This window comes from Periplaneta americana, chromosome 13 (genome assembly GCF_040183065.1).
Source record: "Periplaneta americana isolate PAMFEO1 chromosome 13, P.americana_PAMFEO1_priV1, whole genome shotgun sequence".
In the NCBI taxonomy this organism is placed as follows: Eukaryota; Metazoa; Arthropoda; class Insecta; order Blattodea; family Blattidae; genus Periplaneta; species Periplaneta americana.
This window is the reverse complement of record NC_091129.1, coordinates 136,254,321-136,281,800: the sequence shown is the minus strand read 5'-3', so window position 1 is coordinate 136,281,800 and position 27,480 is coordinate 136,254,321. Positions and strand designations below refer to the sequence as shown.

Genomic DNA, 27,480 nt, shown 5'->3' with positions numbered 1-27,480 from the left:
CCAAATACCATCCCCTGCCACCACTAAAGTAAAGGTAGGGGAGATGGAGGCAGGTTGGCTACAGAGGCACGTTGGCACACCAGTTTTATTTCGGTAGCTATGCGATGGATTGCAGCAACACGCAGACAATATGATCCCTGCTTTATAAAGCATGGTCCACGGAAGCGTCAGACTTTCGTGGCAAGCGGTAGAAGAAGGAAGCCATAAAGTTGTTTTTGCAGCAAGATAAATAAATTTTCACCGTCTCGTGATTATTTTTTTACAGGTAGTATTAGGTAATATTAGGTGAACTTAAAATACATCGTTGGAAAGTACATTTAATTGACTCTGTTTCGTGTTAATTTCATTTCGATCATTCATTACCCTAATTCGTAACTTTTAACCCAAATTTAGTAACTACACCAGAGGCAAGTTGGCACAGTTGTTAGGGGCAGATTGGCACAGTGTTTAACCTACCCCGCTGTGTTACTTTAAATGATTATATAAATTATACAATAGTTAATTTACTTATTCATACAATTTATTATATAAGTTCAATTTAATTGATTGTACATATAAAGAATATATGTTTATTGCAGTGAATGAGAAAATGAGGACTTTATTTAAATTGACAGAGCAACTACTTCTACTGATAATATGGTGGTACGAGCTGTCAGTGCTGTAAAGTTAGAGAAAAGAAGTGTGGCCAAGGGCCAAGGATTTTAATATCCAATTCCAGACTCCCACTCGGTATTGTAGGTAAGCTACGGATGAGAACATAAGGGAAAAACTGCGATATTTACTGACTCTCCAGTTAAGAAAGCACTAGAGGAGAGGATATCGAAAGAGGATAATGAATTTGTTCAACAAAAATACAAGAGGAGACTTTAGTAGTGAGAAAAGGAATCTTAAGACCAGTCAAAAGAAAAAGAATAGTTCAAGAAGAAAAAGCAACGAAGAAGACAGAGAGACATATTGTCTGTATTGTGTTAAATCTTACTCAGAATATTTACGTACCAGGTGACAGTGCTTGGATTGTAAATCATGGCACATAAAAATTTTACAGAAGGGAACAGAAACTTTGTATGCATGAACTCCTTCTCAGATATGTTTAATAAGACAATATGATATATAGTCATTTACAAGTTCAAAATTAATTTTCTACCTTATTTTTCTAGGATTCAGTTCCTCTTTTATCTGAGTGTTTAACTCCATGGTTATATATTTATGTGCGTTCATCATATTGAATCATTTGCCTGTGTAAATAAATAAATTCTAAATTTAAAAAAATCTAGTCTTATATGCAGTTTGCTCTTATTTAACATGCAGCCAATTTACCCCATACCATGTGTCAATCTGTCTCCAGGGCGGGGTAAGTTGACTCAATCCGCACGTTTCAAAATAATACAAAATTTTTAATTTAAATCGTGGCGAAATCTAAATTCAAATATCTCTCCACATAGCCAAAGAACCACGTAGAATGACCATTTTTGATGATTTGATAAAATGCTATGCAAATTACAGAAAAAAAATGAAACTTAAAATTTTAGCCAACCTGCCTCCCTCTCCCCTACTCAGTGTCCTTACATTTTGCATCAGTTTATTGTAATACATTTCCTTCTCCATACGAGGAAGTCTGCATCTCGGCTCTGAGGTGAAGTGAGATCAGCAAAGTAGAGTGAAGTGGAAACACTGTTTATGGAAATAATCGTAAGGTTTTTTTATAACCAAGAACACAGGCCTTACGTAGATTTAATTTACGCAAAGGTATGAGAGATAGCATTAAGATGTTTTGCAACAGAACAGTAGTTGCTCAATCGACTCAAGTTAAGTATCTCGGAATAATAATCGACCAACTTTTGCGTTGGGATAAACATGTTCTTTTTCTGTGCAATAGATTAAGAAAAATTATTCACTATTTTGTCATCATACGAAATTACTGGATGTCCATATTTTACGACTGATTTACCTCGCATTAGTGCAAGCTTTATTGCAATATGGTAATATAGGATGAGGTAGTGCTTATAGTACCACCTTCATGCCAATAACTCTGCTACAGAAAATAATAATAAAATTGTCTTAATAAACCTCTTGATTATCCTTCAGAACTGTTGTATTCAGAATTTAAAGTATTTGACTTCCATCAAATTTATAACAATGTCTTATTGAATTTCGTACATAAAGACCGAAATATATTCAATTTATATTCACATAAATATAAAACCAAAAGCTCAGTCAACATATGCTTGACAGAACTAAATGTACCACAATTGTAGCATATAATCACAGTAGCAACTTCGGTCCAAGGCTCTATAACAAGATAACAGCTAAATTCCCAAACATACAATTTGTTAATGCTCCTTATTTTAAAAAATCAATGAAATAGTTGCAGTTTAAAGAGAAAATTTAAATTTAATTATTGTGATATTTGTGTTTTTTCTTATTTATTCTTCTTTTTTTACTTTATACTCTGTTGTTTAATCAAATGTCTTAACATTATGTGGAATGCCTCCTGAGCACGAGTACTTATGTAACTTTTTTCTGGGGGTGCTAGAGTGTTCTTATATAAAAAGCAATATATATATATACATATCTTTGTTCTAGCAATAAAGTATTATTATTATTATTATTATTATTATTATTATTATTATTATTATTATTATTATTATTCACGCCACCCATTTTGCTACACAACACAATTTGGTCTGCAGTTCAACCAAAGTTACAGAACTGGGACATGGAAAGTAATTTTAATAATAATAATAATAATAATAATAATGTTTTATTTTCGCTGGCAGAGTTAAGGCCATAAGGCCTTCTCTTCCACTCAACCAGCCTTAATCAATACAATACACATTTAAATTACGAATATTTACACTACACTTAAAAGGTTCTCCAGCAATATTCTTCAGTTAAGTTAACGACTACATATTTATTTAAATTTAGATAAACCTATAAGGTAAAGTAGTAACTTAATTCATGAGCTAATTTAATTCACTCAATTATAATTAATTTGAGGTTTGAGATAGCTAGTAAAATGATGAAAATTAATTAAATATAAGCTTACTAGAACTATGTTACAGGGAGAAAAAAAATATATGTATATAATTCTAAAATATATTTCTATAATGAGAATATTAATGTAATTGCCATTAGAGGTTTTGTAAATCTATTTAGAGAAATTAATAATAATAATAATAATAATAATAATAATAATAATAATAATAAGAAGAAGAAGAAGAAGAAGAAGAAGAAGAATGGACAGATGTTAGTTTCATTATAATTTGTAATAAATATTAATCAGCAATTAATTTGTTAAGTAAGAATTTATGTAATTTTGACCTAAATGAAGTTATTGTCCAACAACCCCTTACATCACTCGGTAGCGAGTTCCAAATTTTAGTGGTTCTAGAGACAGTTTTTTGAGTAGTAGTATTCAGTTTTATTCAATGAAATGTGTTATTCACAAATGAATAAAACGTGGGAAGTTGAACACGTTTGTGTATATTATATCTGTTTGTGTGTATGTGTCTGAAATTTGCTTATTAGTCCATTGGATGAACGAAAAAAATGCTAAGTCGAATAAACACTAAATTTGAATAACTGTCGTCGCCTCGTTTCGAGTTTGGCCTTTCGGTTTGTCGTACTTAGAAATGTTATAAGAGGTCGTATTTAAATGAGTTAATTTTATAAGCTACATGTGTAAATGCTTATATGACATATTGAAACCCTGCCAACATGTTATAATACAGAAAGATAAAGCTGCATAGAGGTGTTGTGAGCCCACACTTTCCGTCGAGCAACGCGTTCATATCTCTCAGCTCTCATACGTGTCGAGGAAGAGAAAATCGATGTGCCTGAACGTCCCTGGGCCGCCATGTCGCTCTCCGGACTCGGCACGTACGATGCCGATGGTTGTCGCCCGCAGATAAGAGAGCAGTAGCAACCCCTGCTGATCTACCGACCCGCTCAACACGAGAGATGTTTGGTTTGCCTGTAGTATTAGGCACAAAATAACGGTACTTGCACTGTTACGTGACATAGTGAACTGCGTTCGACACCCACTTCGTTTCCTGAGCTTCGTGAAGAAATGAACTGATGTACTTCATAACTTACTTATTCGAGAAGTAAAATACATTGATTACGATGTCTATGATGTATCTTTGCACAAACGAAAGAAATTGGAAATTACCTACTATCTTCAAGTCCTCCGTTGCACTGTAGTTAGCACCTCTTTAACAGCAACAAACATCATTAGCACTATCAGCTTGAGAATTAGGAGAAATGTGGCCACCGGCGTGGAATAAGGGTTAGTAAGCTTCAAGGCTGCGCTAGGGAGTGGGTTGGGATACCGCTTATAGTAGATATTTTACGAGGTTTTCCCGAACAACCCCGTGACCAATCTTCGGATTCATGTTATCACCAATTCCACTGACGCACAGTAAGCACATAATTGGTACAGTGTCGTTAAATATCCGGTTTAAAAAAAAGGAGGAAAATACCTATGAATAACATTCTTAAGACTGGGCTAGTTCAACATTGAATGACAGATTTAATTCACATCACTAAAAGCAATAGTCAAATTTTCGCCAAAATGCAGACCACTAGACCATGACGTTTCAAACTGTGGACTAATAATCAGTGATCGTATTGTCAAAGAGAATGTTTCATCCTCATGCAAGTCGACCTGGTTGGCGAGTTGGTATAGCGCTGGCCTTCTATGCCCAAGGTTGCAGGTTCGATCCCAGGCCAGGTCGATGGCATTTAAGTGTGCTTAAATGCGACAGGCTCATGTCAGTAGATTTACTGGCATGTAAAAGAACCCCTGCGGGACAAAATTCCGGCACGTCCGGCGACGCTGATATAACCTCTGCAGTTGCGAGCGTCGTTAAATAAAACATAACATCCTCATGCAAGATAAATAAGAAGGAACGTTTCAGGGAACGCAAAAGATAGTGCATTGGTAGTATCTTCTGAAAAGGTAGTTACAATAAGTGAGGACCCCAAGAACTCTACTGTTGTAGAAGACACTACTTCAAATGAAAATGGTGTAATTTTTGCCAGAACTTTATCGCTGCCATTACTGTGTTATTAGTATAATAAATTTGAACTAATAGACTACCTTCCTTATTAGCACCAATTCTACATTTTCATACATGCAATATAAATTCATAAACAGATTGGCTACTACATGCTCAAACAGTAATAATATTCCTTAATCTTAGTTCATAAAACTTGGAAAATCCTATTTTTATCTTTGGATAGCGAATATAATCTGTTTGTTACATTGAGCTATTCTTTTCCTTAAACATGTGAAGAGTACACTTATGAAGGGGTGGTAGAGTTTCCAACTTTTTTTTTTTTTAAGAAAATACGGGAGGCTAAGGAATCTGCAGAATTTCAAATAGAAAATTGAGAAATTATTCAGTTCATTTAAAATAAAGAAACGACGTTATTCTTTACACTTTTACAGTTAAGCTTAAGTGAAGAGTATTTCGAGACAAATTTTGCCTTGCGTAATGATTTTTAATTTTTTTTTTTTTTTTTTTACAAATTGAAAAAAAAAATTCTCTAGGCCTAAGCCTAATTAAAGTTCATTAAATGTGTCGCGATTCTGTTTCAAACATCTGTCCACGTATTGTTCATGAGAGAAAACACCATATCTCTCTCTCTCTCTCTCTCTCTCTCTCTCAGGATTACTACCGATAAACTTAGAACAAAATTCACTAGTTTTTCCAAATTTCAAATATTAACATTTTTTTATTTTAACCTGGTCGGCATTGAAACCTATTTCTGCCAAGCGTTTATCTTCTACACAAACTGCACATTTTAATTCATCTCTGAAATAACAAAATTCATCATATAAATCATCTTCATTTACGGCAGAATTAAATGTTTGATATAAAGCTTCTACATTATTAAAAAATAAGGGAGGAAAATGCTCGAAGAGAGGAAAAATATGGGAGCCAGAAGACTATTGAAAATTACTGCCAAATACGGGAGATCTCGGAAAATACGGGAGGGTTGGAAACCCTAAGGGGTAGCATCAATGGAGGAAAAGCAATCAAAGTCACAATAATAATAATAATAATAATAATAATGTGAACTAATTTAATAGTATCAGTACTCAACACTTTTATAGGCTTCCATTTGAAATACATATTATTTATCGAGCCTTGACAAGCTCTTTAGCTCGTCTGATCATGTACAGTACAATATTTTGAAGCTCAAAATTAGTCTTCTGTGTTTCTCAGGCTCAAATTTTGTCGAAAATGTGTGTTGCCCGAAAACCCAGAATGAAACAGCCTGAAAGGGCACATTACTGGAAGTTTTTAGGTCCTGGCAGAAAATCTTTGTGACTCAGCATGAGAAGTCTGCAAGAAATACCAGCAGAGCTCATAAAAATTAATAATAATGATGAAAATTTTTCTCTTTCACGGAGAAGGGGCCCAAAGGCTTGCACTACAGCCTGAGGATTACAGGGTTGTTTCTGATCTCTGATAACGATTTTTGAATGACGTCATGTGCGTCAGGAGTCACACGACAACTGAACTGTGGTCAAAGGTGACAGACCAGTAGTAAGTGATTTCACAGTCAGAGTGAGTGCACGGTGTCTCACAGCAGCAATGGCCAAGAAAATCGAGCCTTTTTGGGAGGGGTACATTAAGAGCCTTTCCGATGCCAAGCATAGTTAAGTGAAGATCATAGATCGTTATTTCGAAGAAAGGCATGTTCTGTGTACTTAATACGACTGGCAAATCTCGAATGAGATTAATTGCAGAAGGAAAAAAGCAAGCAAATCCACCCCTCGTCACAAATCGCACTACCCCAGAAGATGATACAAATTAATTCCATCCGAGCCTTACGACTCTTATTAAGTACACAGAAGATGTCTTTCTTGGAAATAACGAAACCACACTTTTTGCAGGCTTATATTATTTTCACTTGGCATCGGAAAGGTCCTTAATGTACCCCTCCCAAAAAGGCTCGATTTTCTTGGGCATTGCTGGTGTGAGACACTGTTCACTCTGACTATGAAATCACTCACTACTGGTCTGTCACCTCTGACCACAGTTCAGTTGTCGTGTGACGCACATGACGTCATTCAAAAATCGTTATTGGAGATCGGAAACAACCCTGTATTGTGCTTACACTCCTGTTCTGTGGAAGATTTTCTTTGCTGAACGGTTATGCTCTTGCATGTATACAGCATACTACACTGCGAACTTAACCCGGACTCTGGTAATGATAATGACATGTGAATAAATTATGGAGAAATGAGTCTGATGTCCAGCACCAAAAGTTGTCCAGCAATTCTGCTTCAGTTGGTTGAGGAAAAATCTCGGAAAAAAGCCTTAATATAGAGGATGTAAAAATAACTATAGTGCCTTTACCATTGCACCTAATACATCCTTTGGTAGACTGTTAGAAAAAAAAATTATTTATAATTCTTACAATAAAAAGAATGTAGGCAACTGTTAAACAATTAATCCATCAATATGTATTTATGAGAAATGTAATTTTTCAGGTTGCAATGAGGGGCTGAGTGGAGCAGATGAAGATCATAGCTGTGATGGTGATGATGACGTCAGAAGGAATTGCATTTTTCTTCTTAAAGAACTGGTGTCACGAGCTGATGAAGCTAATCAACAGAGACGTGATTGTACGAAGTATATGGCAGGAGGTCCACTATGGTGCAGGTTGCCGTTCAGCAAGGTGTCCCAAGCATTACAATCCCACAGAAGCAGTACCAACAGTGCCTTGACTGACAACAAGCGGTCCAACAGTAAGCAATATACAGCACATGACAGCCATCAGTCGCACGTCGTCAGAAACTCGTCAAATGAAGTGGGTGCTTCCTGCAACATTCTGCCCTTGTATCCTTCTCCCCCAGATAGCTTTGCTGAAGAATCTACCCCACCATCTGTGTTCCAAGGTCACAAGACCATGACTGTAGATCCATCACTGCCAAGTACCCCAGATGAAAGCTCAGATGATTCGCCCTTAGGAGAAGCTGCTGTTACGCCCTTTACACCTTCTTCCGCAAATCTGCCAGGCTCCCCTTCCATTGCATCTATCACTCCATCTTCTTCAGACATTGTCCCAGAACCTCCTTATATGTCTCTTTGTCCTAAAACTCCTTCCTCCAGTTCTTCATTCCTAGATAATAACAATCATGACTCACAAAGACCAGTGGCAGTGACTGAACAAAATACACACCATCCTCCTCCATCTACATCAATGCCAACTCCAAAACGGTTCCTGTTCCAAGTAGAACCTGTTCATCAAATGAAACTTTCTGATGGACAGAAATTGTTTGCGTGTGACATCTGTTGTGGAGTATACCAGCGATCATTTAGCTTGAAACGACACTACTTGCGAGTGCATATCAATCACAGGTTTCTTACAGAGCGTGACATTTCAAATTGTGGAATCATAGTCAGTGATCGTATTGCCAAAGAGAATGCTTCATCCTCATGCAAGGTAAATAAGAATGTTTCAGGGAACACAGAAGACAGTGCATTGATAGCATCATCTGAAAAGGTAGTTGCAAGAAGTGAGGACCCCAAGAACTCTACTATTGTAGAAGACACTACTTCAAGTGAAAATGGTGTTGTTTTCCCAGGACTTTATCGCTGCCATTACTGTATTATTTGTTATAATACAAAAGTTGAACTAATAGACCACCTCCACACTCATAAGGCTCAACCATCTCTCAGCAGCATTCCATCATCAAATAAGGATGATCTTACTTCCTCACCTTTGCCTGTAAATTTGCAAGTTCGGAGTAAGTCGCTTCCAAATCTCAAGAAAGGGAATAAAGAAAAGGAAAAGTCAATATCTGCAAGTAATCAAGAATTACAAACTGTCCACAATGTTCCTAATGCTACTGACCCAAAATCAGGGGCACATATTACAAAACAAAGCCAAGTCTCTTCCTATAATAAATCAGAATCTAATATACTTGATCATTCATTATCGGTTCAGGCATCAGTTTCGTCACTATTTGCAACATCAAGTCATAAATTGAAGTTGGAAAATTACAACCAAGCTCCCCAATTTGAAGTACAATCAGTTTCCTTGCCAAATTCAACAGAACTTACCAATTTCTCAAAATCATCTAGCTCTGTTCTTCCACATAAGTCTTCAGTGGTTAATCGTTCTTCTAAATCTGCAGAAATGAACCATTCTTCAGAAAGAGTAATGCGTGAATCTTCTTCAAAAAAATCTACACCTAATCATTCATCAAAGTCTTCATCATCTAGCCATTCTTCAAAAAATGCCTTACACAGCCATTCTTCAAAATCTATTAAACTAACAGCACCAAATCATTCTTCAGCTAAGGCTAAGTCATCAACTGTAACATCTGAGAGTTCAGTGAAGTCTGTTTCTTCCCATTCATCGAAAGTGGCAACTCCTGACCATTCCAAAAAGGACGTAATATCGGAACAGAAGGTTTCAACACAAGATAATTCATTAGTGGGTGCTAACTTTGGTGATTCACCAGAAATAGTCATGTCTACAGATTCACTGAAGACTGGAAGGTCTCCAAAATCATTAAAATGTGATCACCATGATCACTCTTTTTCAAAATCAACTACAAATTTCTCCACCTCGAAACATCAGTTACAAGGACATGCATTGAAATCTATTTCTTCCAGTCATTTATTAAAACTTTCTTCAGCCAATAATTCTTCTAAAACTCCATCTGGTCATTCATCTAATCCTCTTTTACCTGATCACTCATCTAAACCTCTTTTACCTGGCCATTTGTCTAAATCTTCACCAAGTCATTCATCCAAACATCCTTCACCTGGTCATTCATCCAAACCTCCTTCACCTGGTCATTCATCCAAGCCTTCTTCACCTATTCATTCATCAAAATCTTCACATAGTCATTCATTAAAAAGTGTCTCACTTTCTCAGTCATCAAAGCCAGGTATGTCTTCTTCTGCAACAAATATATCTGAACTCTCATGTGTGACACAATTATCAAAGCCTCTAACCCTCGACCAGATATCTGTGACATCATTAATTAGTGAATCAAAACCTTCTGTTCACAGCCATATCTCAGACAATGTAAAACATAGCCCATTTCCGGAAATTCTTGGGCATTTCACAAAGCCAATACCTCCTGACATTTTGAACCAAACACTACCATCATCAACACCAGAACGGGGTAATTTGTTATGTTTGTATTGTGACAAGTCATTTTCCACTGTGACTATGCATAAGCGTCATGTATCACGGAGTCATCCAGAATGCTCTCATTCTTTGCCATCATCACAGATAAAGACAACTCATCATAAATGTGCATACTGCACCAAGCCTAGTGGCACTTTCAAAGAATTACCACTTCTTGTTCAGCATCTGGTTGCCACACATGCCGATCTGTATCACGCTTGCACAACCTGTGAATTAAGGTTTGCCTCCAAAGATGATTTAGACCATCATCATAAAGTGGCCCATCAGCACTCATCACTTAATGTCAAGGAAAGTTCTGTTGTAACATCCCACACAGTATCAGGAGCAGCTGTTTCCAGTAGCTTGTCTCGATCTGCACCTGAACTGAGGGATGTGAAAATTAAACCACAAAGTGGAGGCTTGCTTGGGGGTGGAGGAGAATTTCAGTACACTTGTAGTATATGTCGCCATGTTTTCAATGACTATGTTGCAATGTGTCGCCATCACAGACAGGTTCACAAAGGGAAGAGAAGTCTCACTTCTCTTGTAGGATGTGTAAGGAGTCCCACACCAGGACTGGATAGCAGAAGTCAAAGCCCGCTTGTGATACCTGAGAAAGGACAAGATAATGTTCAAGACAGAAAATTTACAGAAGACCAAAGAGAGGAACAGCAGTCATTGATAACAGATGTTCTATGCAGGAACAGTGTAGATTCTAATGTAGACCACAAGAATCTTGAGCCTGAGGTGCTAGAGTATGTCCAAGGAACGTCAAATCTCAATAAAGAGGTAGTGTCAAAACCAAAGGATACGATAAATAATATAAACAAGAAAAAGTTCAAGTCTTTTACTGAGAGAGATAAAGAGGAAAATGCCAGTAAATCTCCACATCACAGAGCCAATTGCATAATTTCGAGTAAATCTGGAGAACGAGAACAAAGGAGCGATGTCTCCACAAGTGTAAATAAAAGTGTTTCAAATGAAAGAGCGTGTCCAGTAGATTCGAGTGATAATGTTCCGTGTGTTGCAGACAGAGTTGTTTCCCTTGTTAAAACGTGTGTCTCACCTATGGTTCAGTTCATGGACTCCAAAGGAGCAGACAAAAGTGACAAAGATGATATTAATAATGAAAGTAGTTCGAATTCTTCAGAACTGGAAAGTGCAAGTGTAAATGCACAGAAAATAAGTAGCAACAGTATGACTTCTGTAGGTGATATTGTGACTCAGTTAACAAGCCTGTCTCCTAACATACAAAGTCCCTCATCTAGATTGTGTAAGAATGTAGAAGCAAAGATTGTGAATTCAGTGACAGACACTTCCAGTACATTAGTGAGTAATTTAGAAATTACTGTAACAAAAGAGTCTTCATTAGCCAGTAATACGATACCTGTTATGACAAAGTGTAAACGTTCATTGTCTGTAGGCTCAGAATCTTTGCAACAAAATACAGGTATTTCACCAACAGAAGAACAACATTGTGATAAACATTTGTTGGCTGTTGTATCTTCTGGTCCAGAGGAAACTGAGAGGCTACCATTAAACAGCACTACAGATTCTGTAACAAAATCTACAGAGAAGAATTGTAAGGTATCCTTGAGCTCTTCTAAGAATAATGAAATTCCATTAATTGATTCTATAGACTTCACCATAGAGTCTTTAAATTCTGAATTTAAGGAATCAAAACTTTCTGAAGAAACCCCAGAATCTGCAAAAGAAGAAGGACATGAGCCTCTGTTAGCAAAATCATATGAAAATGTTAAATTCTCATTGTGTGAAGAGTCGGATTTCAAGGAATACTCTCTCAGTTTAACCCTGGATTCCTTGAAAAGTGAAAAAAATGAGATTCCAGAATCTGGTGACATCGGAAAAGGTAATAATACCTCTGATATTGTTGAAAGTATAAGAAATGCAAGCTCATATTCTTTGGATCTTATCTGTAGTGAAACCTCTGATTCTGTCGATTACATACAAAAAGTAACATCTGTTTCTTTAGAAACTTCACATGATGAAACTTCAGATTCTCTAGATCCATTGTTGGACAAAATTTTATTTTCTTCAGAGACAGTGCAAGGAGATGAAACTTTGGGTTCTCTAGAGCCTATACAAAGTGACACATTAGATTCTACGCAGTATGAAACATCAGATTCTCTTGAACGTACACAGAACGATGTTTCTGATTCTTTAGACAATACTTCAGATTCTTCAGAAACAGTATCAGACAAAAATTCAAATTCTGTTAAAGACAAAAGTTGTAAATCTCCTTGTAAATTCCAATTACCTGTCTTATCAGTATGTGCAGTTTCTAATTCTATTGAATCAACATTGGGTGATATTTCAGATTCAACATCTTCCTCAAATAAAACCTCTGAAAGTACAGAAGGAGTGTGCACTGTTAAATTGAATAGTGCTCCAGACTTCACAGATCTAATGTCGCCTGATCACATGGAGAAACAAACTGAAAATAGCAAACAGTCTTTGTTAGATACTATAGAAAGTGATTTGAGCTGTACCTTCCATTGTGAAGATAATGATAAAATTGTGCCAAATGACACTGTTACAGAAGATGATTCTAAAATTTCATTAATAAAAGCAGCTGATTCCATAGATGAAAATTCTAGTTCTTTAGTGCTTGAAAGTTCAGATTCTACAGACCTATTCATTGTAGAAAAGGCAATAGAGAAAACGTCTAGTTTGTTACCAGATGAAAATAGCTGTCAATATGAAACGCATGAAACTCCACACTTGTTAGACAAAACAGATGTGATATCAGAAGTGCTGAACAAAGCTACAAAAGTTGTTGAAAGTCTTGAAAGTAATTCACATGTGTCTTCAAATCCTGCTGGAGAAAATTTAGGGACAGAAAGTTCAGCTTCTATGGAGGAAAACTCCATCTTTACATTAGTTGATAATTCAGATAAAGACACGAAGCTGGAAAGTTATATGGAAGAAAATTCAAACTATGAATCCGTGGGCAAATCAAATTCTATAGATGAAGATACACCACATGTAACAACAGGAGACTTGGATTCTTTAGAAGAAAATTCATCACTTACAACAACAGAAAGTTCAGACTTTGTGGAAAGAAGTTCGAAATGCATATCAGAAGGAATTTCAACAGAAAAAAATTCACATTTCGTAATGGGTAATTCTAAACCATCACCAGAAACTTCAGAGCCTACAGAGGAACATTTGGAATGTAAATCCGTTGCAGTTGTGGAAAAAGAAAAACCTAAACGTCGTAAGGGTTCAGTTTCTGTAAAGAAAAATCCAAAACTCAAATTAATTGATAAGTCACATATTAAGAAGAGGAAGAAGAGAAAAAGTTCAAAACAGTTAACTTCCGATGTGAATGAAATAAAGACAGTATCTGCATCAGTAGAAATGGGAAATTCTGTAGAGAAAAGTTCAAATGCAACAGTTGTTCAAGTTTCAGACTCTGTAGACACAAAAAATTCACTGAAGTGTTCAAATACTTTTACAGAAAGCTTAGAGCCCTGCAGTGAAATTTCGGAACACACAGAAAATGAAGGACCATCATCTGAAAAATTCAATTCTAAGCCATTGTCATCACAGTCTTCAGATATAGAAAATCCAGATATGGAGTCCAAGATCAAATCTATTTTGCATGATGATTGTGAACTTGTTTCAAGTCGTGTCCTTAGAAGCAGTTCTTCATTAACAAAAATATCTGACACCACAGATGAAAATGATACTACACCACTGCAAGAGCGTTTGCTAAAATGCAAAAGTGAAGATCAAAATCCTTCAAAGGGTCGTGTGTTACGAAGCAGTTTGGCAACTTTGATGCCAAAGCCTCCAGAAATAGTAGTGGAATCAAATGTAGATAGTCGCATCTCAAAGAAAAGCAATGTGCCAAAATGTGAAGAGTCAGTAGTACCAGCTGATGAAGAGACAATTGATCCTGATGCAGCATCATCAAAATCCCGCTCGAAGTCTTCTGTGCCCACTGTGACTCGAGGTACTCGTTTGCGCAAATTTAGTCGGCGTATAAGGGGAGAGCAAGTTGAACAAGAACAACACTTAGATCCTGAAACCCTTTTCTACTGTCGAATTGCTGTTAACATTCGTGAAAATCTTCTGAATCACTTGGACGGAAAGCTGGAAAATGAAGTACGGGCATTACGAAATGAAGAAAAGAGAGGTGTGATTAAAACAGAAACTACAGATTCTCCAAGTCAAGATGATAAGCATCATCACAACCATCATCACCACCATAGGGTTCCATGGGAAAAGTTCAATTTCCCAAAGAATTATGATGGCCGCTGTGGAGAGGGAACTGTATGTCTTGCATCCTACATAAAGGATATGTCCCATCTTGACATTTCAACTCAGCTCACAATGCGGCAGAATTTGCAGCGTCTGAATGCAATTTCAAGCTCTACAGCTCGACACACAGTGGAAGCTTCCAATGAAATTACAAAGGATGACATCATTAGCTTCTCTAAGCGTCTTTGCTTGAATGCCAAAATATCTTTGGAAAAACCTAGGAGAAGATCTCTTCGTTCTGCAGCAAATCGGGGGCGAGAAACTGTTCCAGTTCTGGGAGGAGCTGCATCTACCTTCACTGCCAGGTAAAGATATTTAATACTGTACACTATATTACTTGGATTTCCTATTATATTTTACTATTTAAAATCTCGCAATACACTGAATGAGAATAAGGAAACAGTAACTTCATCTGAAAAAGCTGAATATACTTACATTACAGCTCTCTATTAATGATCATTGTCGGTAAATATGTCTGACAGCACTTCTTAAATATACTGGGTGTTCAGTTAAAAGTGTGTCATGGCTCACTGTATACTGTCATTTGGCTAGTCGTTGAGCCTAGAGAATTCAATCTTCCTACACTTCCCCAGAGGCGTATTACGTATGTGCCAGAGAAGTTGCCTAGCAAGTACGGCATTCATTCTGAAGCGTACTTACCGATACGTACGGTAACACCTGTACTGGCAGGAATGTGAACTGTTTGGAAACACGTACTGAGGTGAGTTTTTTTTCTTACTGTCGGGATATGTGGAGAGGGTTAAGACGATTACTTACGTATTTGTTGACATTAACTACGACGGTCAACATGGACACGGAGCATTTGATTTGTATTGTGGAATGTTACCGTACACAACCGATGATAACAAATACCCTGCGTACGACTTGCCCGCGCAAAACACAGTTCGAAAGAGGTTATGGTAGCACACAGACTTTACAGACCACCATCTGTTGCTACGACGTTCAAGTTATACCGTACACATTCTCAAGTTCAGATTGAACGCCTTGATTAATAGGCAATTTCTCTTACATAAAAGCTGAAACTCACTTCAAATCGCTGACTCACAACAGTGACGTCATGACACACTTTGAAATGAACACCCAGTAGATAACTTATGTGCTATGGTTTTTTAATGGATGTGAAAATATCAGTTATGATATACATAAGTTTAGCTTATATTCTTTATTCACTGAGTGAAACAAAGTAAGAAATAGTTCAATCTTTTTTTCATTATGATACAAGTCTGTTTGTTCTCCTGAATTTTTATTTTAATTGTAACAATACTAACTATATAATAGCATCTGCATATTACGTAAATACAAGAATCCTGTAGTGGATATCAAACACTGAATTACATGTTCCAGTCCAATCAAATGTAGTTAACTTAAGAATAATCAAATGAACAGTCTTGTTGAACATTTAGTACTCTTTGTAGTGCTAACATTGAGAAATTAAACACTGACATCTTGCTTAATTGCATTTTATACACTGTATTATACAAATACACAGGAGACTGGGTATTAAAATTGTAAAAGTTGCGATAAATGCCTTTTTAAAGTCGCCAAATTAGTGAGAAAAAAAGAAGAAAGGTTATTGTCAATAGACATCAAAGAAAAATATTTGCAGTCAACTGTGAACCAACCAGAGGATAATTAAAAGGATGTCATTAGATGCTCAAAATCATCAAAGATGTTTCTAAACAAGATACAACAAAGAATAGGTATATAGCATTTTGGCTGTATACAGCATTTGGTTAATTACTTCACTCACATTAGCTTTAGGAAAAATAAATAATCATGACATTATGAGCAGGCCAGTTATGATTCCTTTGAGACTTGAATGTAATTCGTTTTCCCTAGGGCAGTTTACAAGCCTGTTGCTAGGTATTCTAGTAGTGGGGCTGCACTTCGTAGCCTCTAGACTGGCATGTTCTACAGCATTTTCTCTGTAGATGGTGGAACAGTTATACCACTGTGACTCGGTCCCTGGTGAAACTTAGTCTTTGCAAGAACAGTGTCGTCTCTCTGCGACATGAACGCGTCCACCAGGATTTGCCCCAGGTGTATATAGTTCCAGAACAAGTCCTCCTATATACTCTGGACCAAAGTGCACACAGAATTCCTAAGCAACATACAGGCTATATACCTAGAGGAAAAAGACATTTGGGATGGTCAAGGAAACTATTGACTGCGACCGTAACAGGCCACATGGCCTAACATGGGCACGGAAGATGATGATGATGAAATAATCATTACACAAATGTTACAGTAGTAATCTTTATATTTTTATTTTGACACATTCTGACAAGCAGTCTATTTTCCTATAACCAGTGAGGGAAGTGAGACGGTATGGAATACTGCCACTTATTTCTATGGCCAGAAAACATACCGTTAGTGAAAAATGACATACCATCACTGAAAAAATGCGATCATAAGAATTTGTTTATACATTTCTTCACTGCAAAGAGTACTATCTGTTTGCTTCGTAAATATGAACCACAGCCATCTGGAACTGTATTCAACGTGTATTTAGACACGTTTATTTGATAAGCTCAACCCCTGGAATGCTTACAATGGTAGTATTTCAAGTATAGAAGGCTGTGGTCTGTAGCTTGTGGTGGCCATTGTTACCAATTTAGTGACTGTCATTTTTTGTTGCACTTTTTATTACCTAATAATTAAGTAAGACACTTTGATGCTTTAACATTATTTTAAATGATAAGTCTCAAAGGACATTGTAAAATTATCTAATAAATAACTGAAGTAACTTGAAATTATTTTATTAAGAAATGTAATGTGTTGCGTAAGTTTCAAAGATTCGCGTTACTGACTGCACGAAACAATTTATTGTATAGGCTACATCATTTATGTCTATGTTGTAAAGGAGGGAGTTTGCTTTTTTTTTTAAATCGAGGTAAGCCAGAGGAAAATCTTGGGGTAGCATATTGCCTCTGGTTTTTTCCCACTTCCCTCACTGCCTATAACCAATAAAACTGTTTGAAATATTATAGTAACCCACATATTTATATATTAGTGAATCAGAGCAGTCATATTCTCGCCATTTGAAATGCTGCAATACCTGCACATTTGTATGTATAAGCCAATCAGAGAAAGTCAGCGATTAAAATAGGCATAGATTATTATTGACACTTGGATTGGAGTCGAATTTCACTTTGTCATCTGTGGACAGATAAAGTAACTAAAGCAATAACCCATACCCCATATAGAAATGGCCCAATTGTTTAAGGGCTGATTACATAGAGTACAAATAAAAAGAAATGATGTTCGATTGGCTCTAAGATACACTCCAAATACATTTTATTGAATACAAGTTTAAGAAAATAACTGGTTATTCGGTTATTGATGAAAATAACTGGTTATCAGGTTAAACTGGCAAGCATAAGTAACCAGTAATTAACTGGTAAACCATATGGAAATAACCCACGCTTACTGACTTGTAAAGCTGGCAGGGCAGACACTTCAGATCCATATACACAGTACTTAGTCCCACAACTTAAGAACAAATTTAGTGGAGTGATATCAAGTGATATCGTCGTCATCATCATCAGCTTCAGCGACTTGTTATTTAGCAGTAATTATTTTCGATGAAACATGCAATTAACTATCACATCAGTTACCTACAGTCTTCTGATTGTCTTGTCCTTTGAAGTACAGTGAAACCTGCCTTTGCGGTCACTTCATTTAAATGGCCACCTGGCCAAAAGGCCAATTTTCTCTGGAACCAATTGGATTTTCCATAAGATCAATACAAATTCTCTCTTTATTTAGCGGCCACCTCATGCGCTGGCCAGCGGCCGGGGTCTATTTGAATTGGAACCTGACTATAACGGTCACTGTCCAACAAAATATCTTTTCACGGATACTGTCTGACCTATTTTTTCGATGGTTAGAGGACAGAGAGCAATATCTCGAGGACAATAGCTAAGTGTACAACAGTACACCCTCCATATCTTGGGGTTAGTTGGTTACTGTTTTATGACTCTTTTGTCACTTTTCACTCCGACCCTGCACAGCTATAAATTCTTACCCGTTTTTAAAGGATTGAAAATGTCACGGTATGTTTTAGGTCAGTAGTTAACCATTTGAATTTTTTTTTCTCCTCTATCTATCTTTTTCTATTTCGACCAGCTTTTACGAATTTTTCTTCTTTTCATTCATTTGATTTAGAGGAACTGTGAAGTTAGTTTGAGAGAGAAATCAATTCTAACAATAAATCTAGAGGGTGTTAAGTTTAGAGGTGAGACGAAAAATGATTGAAGAAAGTGAGAGGGGACATTGCTTGAAAAATTTCAGAAATATTCAAATGTGGAAGGACACAAATAAACAGTATAATTAAGAATAAAGATGAAATTTTAAAAGAATGGGAGAAAAATATGCGTGGTGGCCAAAAAAGGAAAGGGAATCTATGTTCAGTAATGTGAATGATTTCGTTTACGAATGGTTAAAGTGTGTAAGGGCGAAGAAATTGCCAGTAAGTGGGCCTATGATTCAAGAGAAAGCTCTTGAAATTGCTAAAGAACTCAATGTAAGAAATTTTGTTGCTAGTAATGGGTGGTTAGAGTGCTTTAGAAAACGGCATAACGTTGCAACCAATGTTATTGAAGAATGGAAAGAATAGACTACCTTCAATTCTTGCGGAATATGAACTCAGATACATTTACAGTGTTGACGAAACAGGTTTTTTTTTTTCAGCGCCCTTTCTAACAAAACTTTAAGTTTTAAGAAAAAAGACTGTAAAGGAAGAAAGTTGGTAAAAGACAGAATAACTCTGCTCTTTTGTTGTAATGCTGCAGGAGAAAAAGAACCACTCTTAATGATAGGGAAATCATTGAAACCGAGATGTTTGAAAAGTGTTGACATGGGCTTATTGGGGGTGAAATAGACTGTCAAAAATAAAGCTTGGATGACATCATCATTGTTTGAGAATTAGCTATGCGCTTTCAATTTCAAGATTAAACGACAAAATCGCAATGTGATCCGTGAAATTGGTGTTTCTTCCCCCAAATACGACATCACACCTCCAGCCCCTTGATCAAGGTATTATCCAGTCATTTAAACTGAGGTACCGCAAGCGAGTCTTGAAAAGGCTAGTTGCAAGAATGGAAGAGGCTGACATTAATATGCACGATTGTTGTACGCGCACAGTACTAAAAAGTCTATGAAATTTAGTATTTTCATGCTGATTCATAAAAAGAACCGCAACCTTAATCCAGCGGCCACCTGATACAACGGCCATTTTACAAGGTAACTTCAGATGGCCGCTTTAGACGGGTTTCACTGTATATACTATCGAAAAAAAAAAGTTACATTTCTTCATGCACACTGAATGCAACATTAAATAAACATTTGAATAAATATTTTCTGAAGATAGTCTGAGATGACATTTTACAAATATACGTCCAGATATAAATGTATAGAACAATTTTGCACTGTGTTATTAATGATAAATAAAGAGCATTGTGTACAAATGCACCACATTGTGACTTGCAGTGCAGCACTGAAACGCTGGTCCTCGGCAGATGATGTGGCTGCAGCTAGTGCCATGGTGGAACTCAGTGGAGAGTGGGTCCGACCCAGAAGTTACATCTGTGCTGCTTGTGGAGTACTGTTCAATGATCTCTGGGATCTGGAGGACCACAAGTATAATCTACACCCTAACGTTTGGTGCACACACTATGAATTTGAGCAGGCAGCTCTGGAACAAGGTTTAGACAGCAGGTGACGTATTATATTATTTGTTACAGTCACTCATTTAAATCATTTTAAATTGAGGACCGTTTTTGCAAAACTTGCTAACTGCAAAATTGAGATTTTGGTGGATTTGTTAACATAAGGCAGGCCTCTACACGATGTTAAAGGCATCTTAGTAAAATTGAATTATTTCTCTTCATTGTAGTGTGATCGTTGCACCTATAACCTACTTGTCTGCATTCAGTTTTTTGTCCTGTAAAATTTAGTTTTTTCAGTTAGCAAGTTTTGCAAAAACAGTCCTCATTTAGTTACAACATCCATAATATATGAAAAAAGAGTGCAGTATAAAGTTACACATACTATTCTCACTATTCATAATATTTAAACTAATATTTTTAGCAGATTTACATGAACCAATGTGCACATCTTTTTAAGACCTCCTACTTTTGCACACTATATTTTCTAATGAATAAAATTCTATCAAATAAATACCCTGAATTTAATTGTGCCCAATTAGTAATGTAGATCCTTACATACCATACTTATATTGTTATGTGTCTAAATTTATTTTAATCTGTGAATCATCCAAGTTCTACACCAGAGCGAAATTAGCTTATATCTTGAATTATTTAAATTTTACGTAATTTGGCAACAATTTCAGTTTCTTTCATGCAATCAATAAGTCTGATTACAATAGTCTTCCTGTAGTCATCTTTGGTAGTCTGCAACAACACATCTTGGTGCTATAGCCTTTGCTTTCATTCTGATTCTGATCGATCCTTTACCTTTTTCCAACATCCTCTTAATCCCAGCTTCTTGACATTCTCTTCAGGATCATTCAGCCACCGCTTCCTGAGTGTTCCAACTCTTCTCCTTCCTTCAGGTTTGCATACATATAGAAATCTTTTTTTTGTTTATTATCCTCCAAGTCCCAGCTTCATAAATGGATCCATATATTTTCCTCAGTATCTTTCTTTCCCATATATTCAGAGAGTTATCATCTGTTTTCATAAGAATCCACATCTCTGCTCCGTACATGACTACAGTCATATTATAGTTCTATAAAGCTGAAACTTAGTTGTATGGGATACTAAGGAGAATCTCACCAAGTTCTGGAATGAATAAAAACATCTATTAACTTAGTAGCAGTTGCAATAGCTGTGTTTCAATCTCCATTTTGTTCTCATTTCTGGTTCTTATGTTAGAACCAAGATATTTGAAGTTTTTAACCCTTTCAAATTTGTATTGATCAACTTTAAATTAATTTAACCTGTAAATCGACATTCATCTCTAGTATTAATCATGCATTTGATCTTATCATTTACAATCAACTGTGGTTACCTTATTTGCCCCTGGATCCAACATACATGGCATGTGTCCAACTTCAGTCAAGAATTACAGGAACTTCAGACAGAGAAATCTGTTTGTGTGGCTTTCAGCATTGATCAGATGCATCATGGGTATTGTATGTGACGTTCCTTTATTTATGAATGAAAATCAATAAAGGCTGTAAACTAACACTACCCACTATCAGCTGTTGAGAAACTTTTGGGTATCCCTTCATAGTATAAACATGATTAATGTATGTAGATCTGATATGAAAACATTTTTAAGGGTTTTTGAGTTAATTTTGGTAAATTTCCAATAAGTCGAGTACTAAATCAAAAAGAAAAATGTTATTCAATCATATGACTTATTTGAATGTAAATTTATAGCTGTATAGTTTACATTAAAGTAAGTCATATGATTGAATAACATTTTTCTTTTTTATCTTTAAGGGTGATTTTTTTTCTTCATAAACAGAGTTAGAATCAGAATATGAATTGGGAAATATAAAATACAGTGTATAATTGGTAAAAAAATTATGTGTTTATATAAAGCTATCCAGTTGTATTAGAATTTAGAATTTGAATTATATTATCCCAATTTGAGGAAATAAGAAAACATGACTTACATGTATAAGCTATAAAATCAAGAAAAAATATTACAACTGAATTTATAAAAAAATACTTAGTGAGGTTCTTAATGTGTCCCTATTGTGTATACAGCAAAACACAGAATGAAGGTATGTCGTCACGAGACCTTTGCCGCCGCTTTCTCTTGGTGCGGGATGCCATGGAGATTGTTTCTCTACCAACACTGACTTCAGAAGTGAAGTGCACCAAATGTGAGAGAGGGTTCGTTGCTCTTCCTGAGCTTCACAGGTACATATTATCTGAGGGGAGTGGGAAATTTTTACTGAGTTATGTGAGAAATGTGTTTTCAGATATCTGTGTTAGTAGTCACACATGTTTAAATTTTTTAATATTCATTGTTGTTAACATTTTCAAATATGTGCATCAAGTTTTCCTTTGAGGTCAGTTCTCTTATTGTTGCCAACAATAAATGTTGTAGGCATATTTTAGAGTGTGGAGGTGACACAACATGGATGCTGCTTCCTAGTCCCAATTCGAGTGGACGTCGTAGTAGAAAGTGGCGTCCTTTTGGTAGCAGAAGACGGCGTCAGCAAAGCAGTCATCGCCGTGGAATGAAGCGTAACATTCCAACTACACCTGTTAAACAGTACTTCCGTGCACGTCATCGTACCACTGGAGGTGACAGTATGTGTTATTTAAGAATAGTTTTAATGTCCTCTTCATGTAATTGCTTGTGGCTTAGGTAGTGGCAAAGTGGGAACATTGTACCTCAGGTCCTGGCAGTCGTCGTAAACACCATATACAGAACTGTAGGGCTTCTCCCAAGAGATAGTATCAGAGAAGCTCCGAAATGCTCGATAAATATTTAATATAATCGCCCGCCATTTTGGCTCTTTCGTTGGCGTTTGCAGAAAGCACACGAGGACATTATTTGCTGCTCATTTATTTGCTCAATTACAGTGCGTTTGATTTATTATCATAGGAGCTACGACATGATAATGTTTAACGGTTTGGCAAATAGATCCCTCGTCTGGTAGCTCGGCAATGAAAGAACAAAAATGGCGAACGATACTACCTACCTAGACTTTATAGAGCCTTCACTTCCTAAGACATAAGCAAAGAGGAGGAGTCACGTCGGGAATAACAGCGTCGCGGCTATAGTTGTTGTTTTTATTCCTAGTTTCAGTGTACTGCTCATGGACAGATGCATGACAATATCGCAATTGCAATGAATGCAATAAAAAAAAAGAAGTGTGCTATTTCCTCCTTTTTTTTTTTTTTTTTTTTTTTTTTTTTTTCCCATCACATTAATCCCAGTTTCATTATTGCGAATTAACGTTATAAATAGATTGTGCCGCGATAAACTGTATTTTCAGCTAAATGCAAGCAATTTCGAGGAATGCGTAATCTTTTTTTTTTGAAATTTAATTTGAATAAACTTTTCGGATTTTGTTCCGTTCTTCAGGACACTGCCGAGAACTTCGTTTTTGTGCAGTTTGACATACCGCGAACCACTCATGTGCAATATTGATCTCTGCTTTCGTCTGCTATAGAGAACGTGGACCAGAGAGTGTAATTCTGATACTCTCTGACATAGACGTATTGATATCATTCCTGGGCAGGAGTGAAGGAAGGCACCAGGTGTTTGTAATATTTCGATGTAATATTTCGATTGTTTGTTTTTAAATTACAATGCTTGTCAGTTACTACCATTGGATTTAAATGTAATATTTCGATTATTGATTTTTAAATTATAATGCTTGCCAGTTACCGTTGAATTCAAATGTAATATTTCGATTGTTGATTTTTAAATTACAATTTTAAATTTATTCAATATAAATTGTTATTTTCATTAATACTTATACACAAAACAGATTTTATCTCATTCCTCAGTTTGTTAAAATGAAGGTGAAAGAATAGATCTAATTTCCGATTAAAGAACCTTATTAAGTGGCCGTGCAAACAGTCTTGAGAAAATAATTTAATTGTGGAAAATATAAGAAAATTAGTTGCTTACATCTGCATAAATAAAGTTCTAAGTCTGAGAAAAAACGCGTGAAAGGAAATTGACATCAGTGTTAGGTGCCTAATGAAAAGATTAGTTGACAACACACAAGAAAATGTAATAGAAGATTTCAACTATATCAACTGATAAACAGTTTTGAATGGTAGTAAAGTAATTTGAATTCTGTTCTCCTAGTAAGGTTTTGCGATTTTCTGCCAAAGAACGCGCAAGTTAATATAGATTTATTAATTTATTGTAAACTTTCATGTGGCGTTTGGTAAGTTAACTCAAACTTTACATTGCATGATAATTATAAATGAACCAAATACAAAACTAATATACGTCATTTAACATTAGTCTTTGTTAGTGATAGTCGTTTTGCAATGAAATATTTTTATTGGTGGCAAAGTAGTCTGAAAATTCAGCTTAATATTGCGATAGTGTGGAATGATAATCATTCAACAATTCACAAAGCAAAAGAGATGTCAGTTGGTTCTTTTTGGGATCTTGGAATTAATCTTCCATTTTCTTTATTATCAGACATTACAGAAGAAAAGTACACATTTGTTGAAGTTGGACTCTTCTGTTTACAAGTATGAAGGTTGATAAGTATAAGCAATGGCTATAACAAAAAATTCCTCTTTTTCGGATTCAAGTAGCACTCAAAAGCTGCCAGAGTATTCTAAATGCATTTTCACAATCTTGTGCGCTATTTAATGCAGTGAAAAATGCTCTCATGTAAACCCTTATTAATTTCTCCTGGATACAGCTTTATTTATATGCTTATGCATAGGAAAAGTATCATCTGCATCAATATGTACAGCACAAACTTCTTTTTTCTCAAGAACTTTTTCATGTAGTCCTTAAATTATCACTTTCAAGCTTTTTCAACAAGGTGGTATTTCGAAGAATATTATGTAGATACATCCTTAACACCTCACCACTCACCTGTATTATAATTTATAAATAATAACCCACATACACTAGTGTAAATATAATATACTGAAAAATAAGTTTTATTTGAAATAGTTGGTTTCTACATATGTTTGTATGCTGTCGTGAGTCGGCCATGCACCCTATGGTGTAGTTGAGGTGGTGAAGCAGAAAATGATCACAACAAGAAGGCTGGAAATTTGATGTTGAGGGAAAAAATTGAAAGTAGCCCTGTTGGTTCATTGATGATTTATTGATATAATATGAATGATCATTGGTTCATTTGGAAGACTTATGAGGGATAGGTAACAGAGACAAAAGGGGAAGTGGTAGTGTATTCTTTGGGGAGAAGAAAATCATGCACTGGAGACTGATGCAGAATGTTTCTCTTATCAACACTCAGTCAGGACTTAAAAAGGCCTCAATGGCAGGGTTGACAGATTCTCTCATCAGGAATCCAGGACGGGTGATGATACTGCTTTCCTACCTTAACATGAATACACATTTGATTAATTCAGTTTGCAATACAACTAATTTTATTCGTTTTATACATTTCAACTAATTATACAGGATCTGAACTTTTAATTTTGTTACATTTTTCGTAGATCATGAAATTTCCTTTGAATTATTGATGAAGTCTGGAAAAATAGTGTCATATTACACCCTGTTCTGCATGATACAGTGTTTAAATCCTATCTATAACAAATCAACCGCCAAAGAGAGTGAAGAATAAAGATGCTGTATAATACATACTATATTGGGTGTTCATTTCAAAGTGTGTCATAACGTCACTGTTGATGAGTCAGCGATTTGAAGCGAGTTTCAGCTTTTGTGTCAGAGAAGTTGCCTATTAATCAAAGCGTTCAATCTGAACTTGAGAACTTGTACGGTATAACTTGAACGTCGTAGCAACAGATGGTGGTCTGTGCTGTCTGTGTGCTACCATAACCTCTTTCGAACTGTGTTTTGCGCGGCCAAAGTCGTACGCAGAGTATTTGTTAGCATCGGTTGAGTACGGAAACATTCCACAACACAAATCAAATGCTCCGTGTCCATGTTGACCGTCGAAGTTAATGTCAACAAATACGTAAGTAATCGTCTTAACCCTCTCCACATATCCCGACAGTAAGAAAAAAACTCACCTCAGTACATATTTCCAAACAGTTCACATTCCTGCCACTACCGACGTTACGGTACGTATCGGTAAGTACTCTTCTGAATGAACGCCGTACTTGCTAGGCAACTTCTCTGGCACATAAGTAATACACCTCTGCGGAAGTGTAGGAAGATTGAATTCTCTAGGCTCATCGACTAGCCACATGACTGCATACAGTGAACCATGACACACTTTGAACTGAACACCCAGTAGTATTATCGTTTTAGTTACGACATTGAACATAGGTTGGGCAGGGTTTTGAAAAAATGAAGGAGGAGTTTTAAAAACAATTTATGGAAATGTGCAAAAAATCGTTCTTTTTTTTTTTTGACATTCCAGGACAAATTCAGGACGTGTGGCAATCCTACTCAATGGCCCATCATAGAAACGGGGAGAACTCCTGCTATATCGTCCCTCGGCTGGAATTATATAAGCCTGTAATGACCCACAATAGGAAAGGACCCTCAGTTGGGGTTCAGTAAGCCCGGAATTATACATCACAGAAGGGGGGTGGGGAAGGCCAGAGCTATTTAAGCCCACAATTGTTCACCATAGAAGAAGAGATGCAGGAAAAAGGTTAGGTATGATGGGAGAATGATGATTGGCCAAGGAAGAGAATAGGGAATGGAAAGAAGGCAAGGAATAATATATATATTTTTAAGGGAAGGTAATGAGAAGTTAATGGAGCAGTCGAGAATAGAAATATGACAGAAAGATATGAGATCATGTCGTGGAAGAAAGGTGAATAAATTTAGTGAGCATGTGACTCGGAGGATTGTGGATGATCACCCTGTCCAGCACGAATATTGTGTCAAACCCAGTGCTGAGAAAGGAATCTGTCTTGATATCAAGTCAGTTCTTTCTTTTATAGGGGCCACTTGAATAGTTAAAGAGAAAAGGTTGGTGGTAAAAACGAACAGAGGGTTTGCTAGTAAAAGGCTAATATGTCTGAAGGACACATATAAACTTTAGTCATGTCCAGGTATGGACATACTTAGCTCACATTGCTTCGATAATGGGAAAGTCTGGGGTGACTGACTCCAACTGCGTGGATGTGAGATCAGGGTGTTAACAGGACAGCACACACAATGGACTTCGAAGTGTGGGAATATCAATAGTTGTTCAAAGTGGGCAGTGAGGAGCAAGCGTGGTGACTAGAAATGCATGTTGTCAATGCACATAGCAGTCATGGCTCAGAAACAGTGAGGTTTCCATTTTGTTCATACTTAGCATCAACTTCTAACCATTAGTCTTGTGTTCACTGTCTGAATCAAATTAAAATAAAAGAATAATGGAAACAGAAATAC

At 36.3% G+C, this 27,480-nt stretch overlaps 1 protein-coding gene across 6 annotated transcripts in view; it reads left to right on the top strand.

Annotated features, from left to right (window-relative positions):
• Window positions 1–27,480, top strand: part of LOC138712465 (uncharacterized) — a 283,130-nt gene that overhangs the window by 213,679 nt on the left and 41,971 nt on the right. For 4 of the 6 annotated variants that reach the window (XM_069844308.1, XM_069844304.1, XM_069844306.1 and 1 more), the window contains 4 exons: window positions 7,508–14,756; window positions 19,963–20,190; window positions 22,212–22,367; window positions 22,558–22,763. In XM_069844308.1, coding sequence (XP_069700409.1) covers window positions 7,508–14,756; window positions 19,963–20,190; window positions 22,212–22,367; window positions 22,558–22,763 — 7,839 coding nt within the window. The remainder of the gene's footprint in view (window positions 1–7,507; window positions 14,757–19,962; window positions 20,191–22,211; window positions 22,368–22,557; window positions 22,764–27,480) is intronic. The other 2 variants (XM_069844310.1, XM_069844307.1) reach the window with 1 other exon arrangement.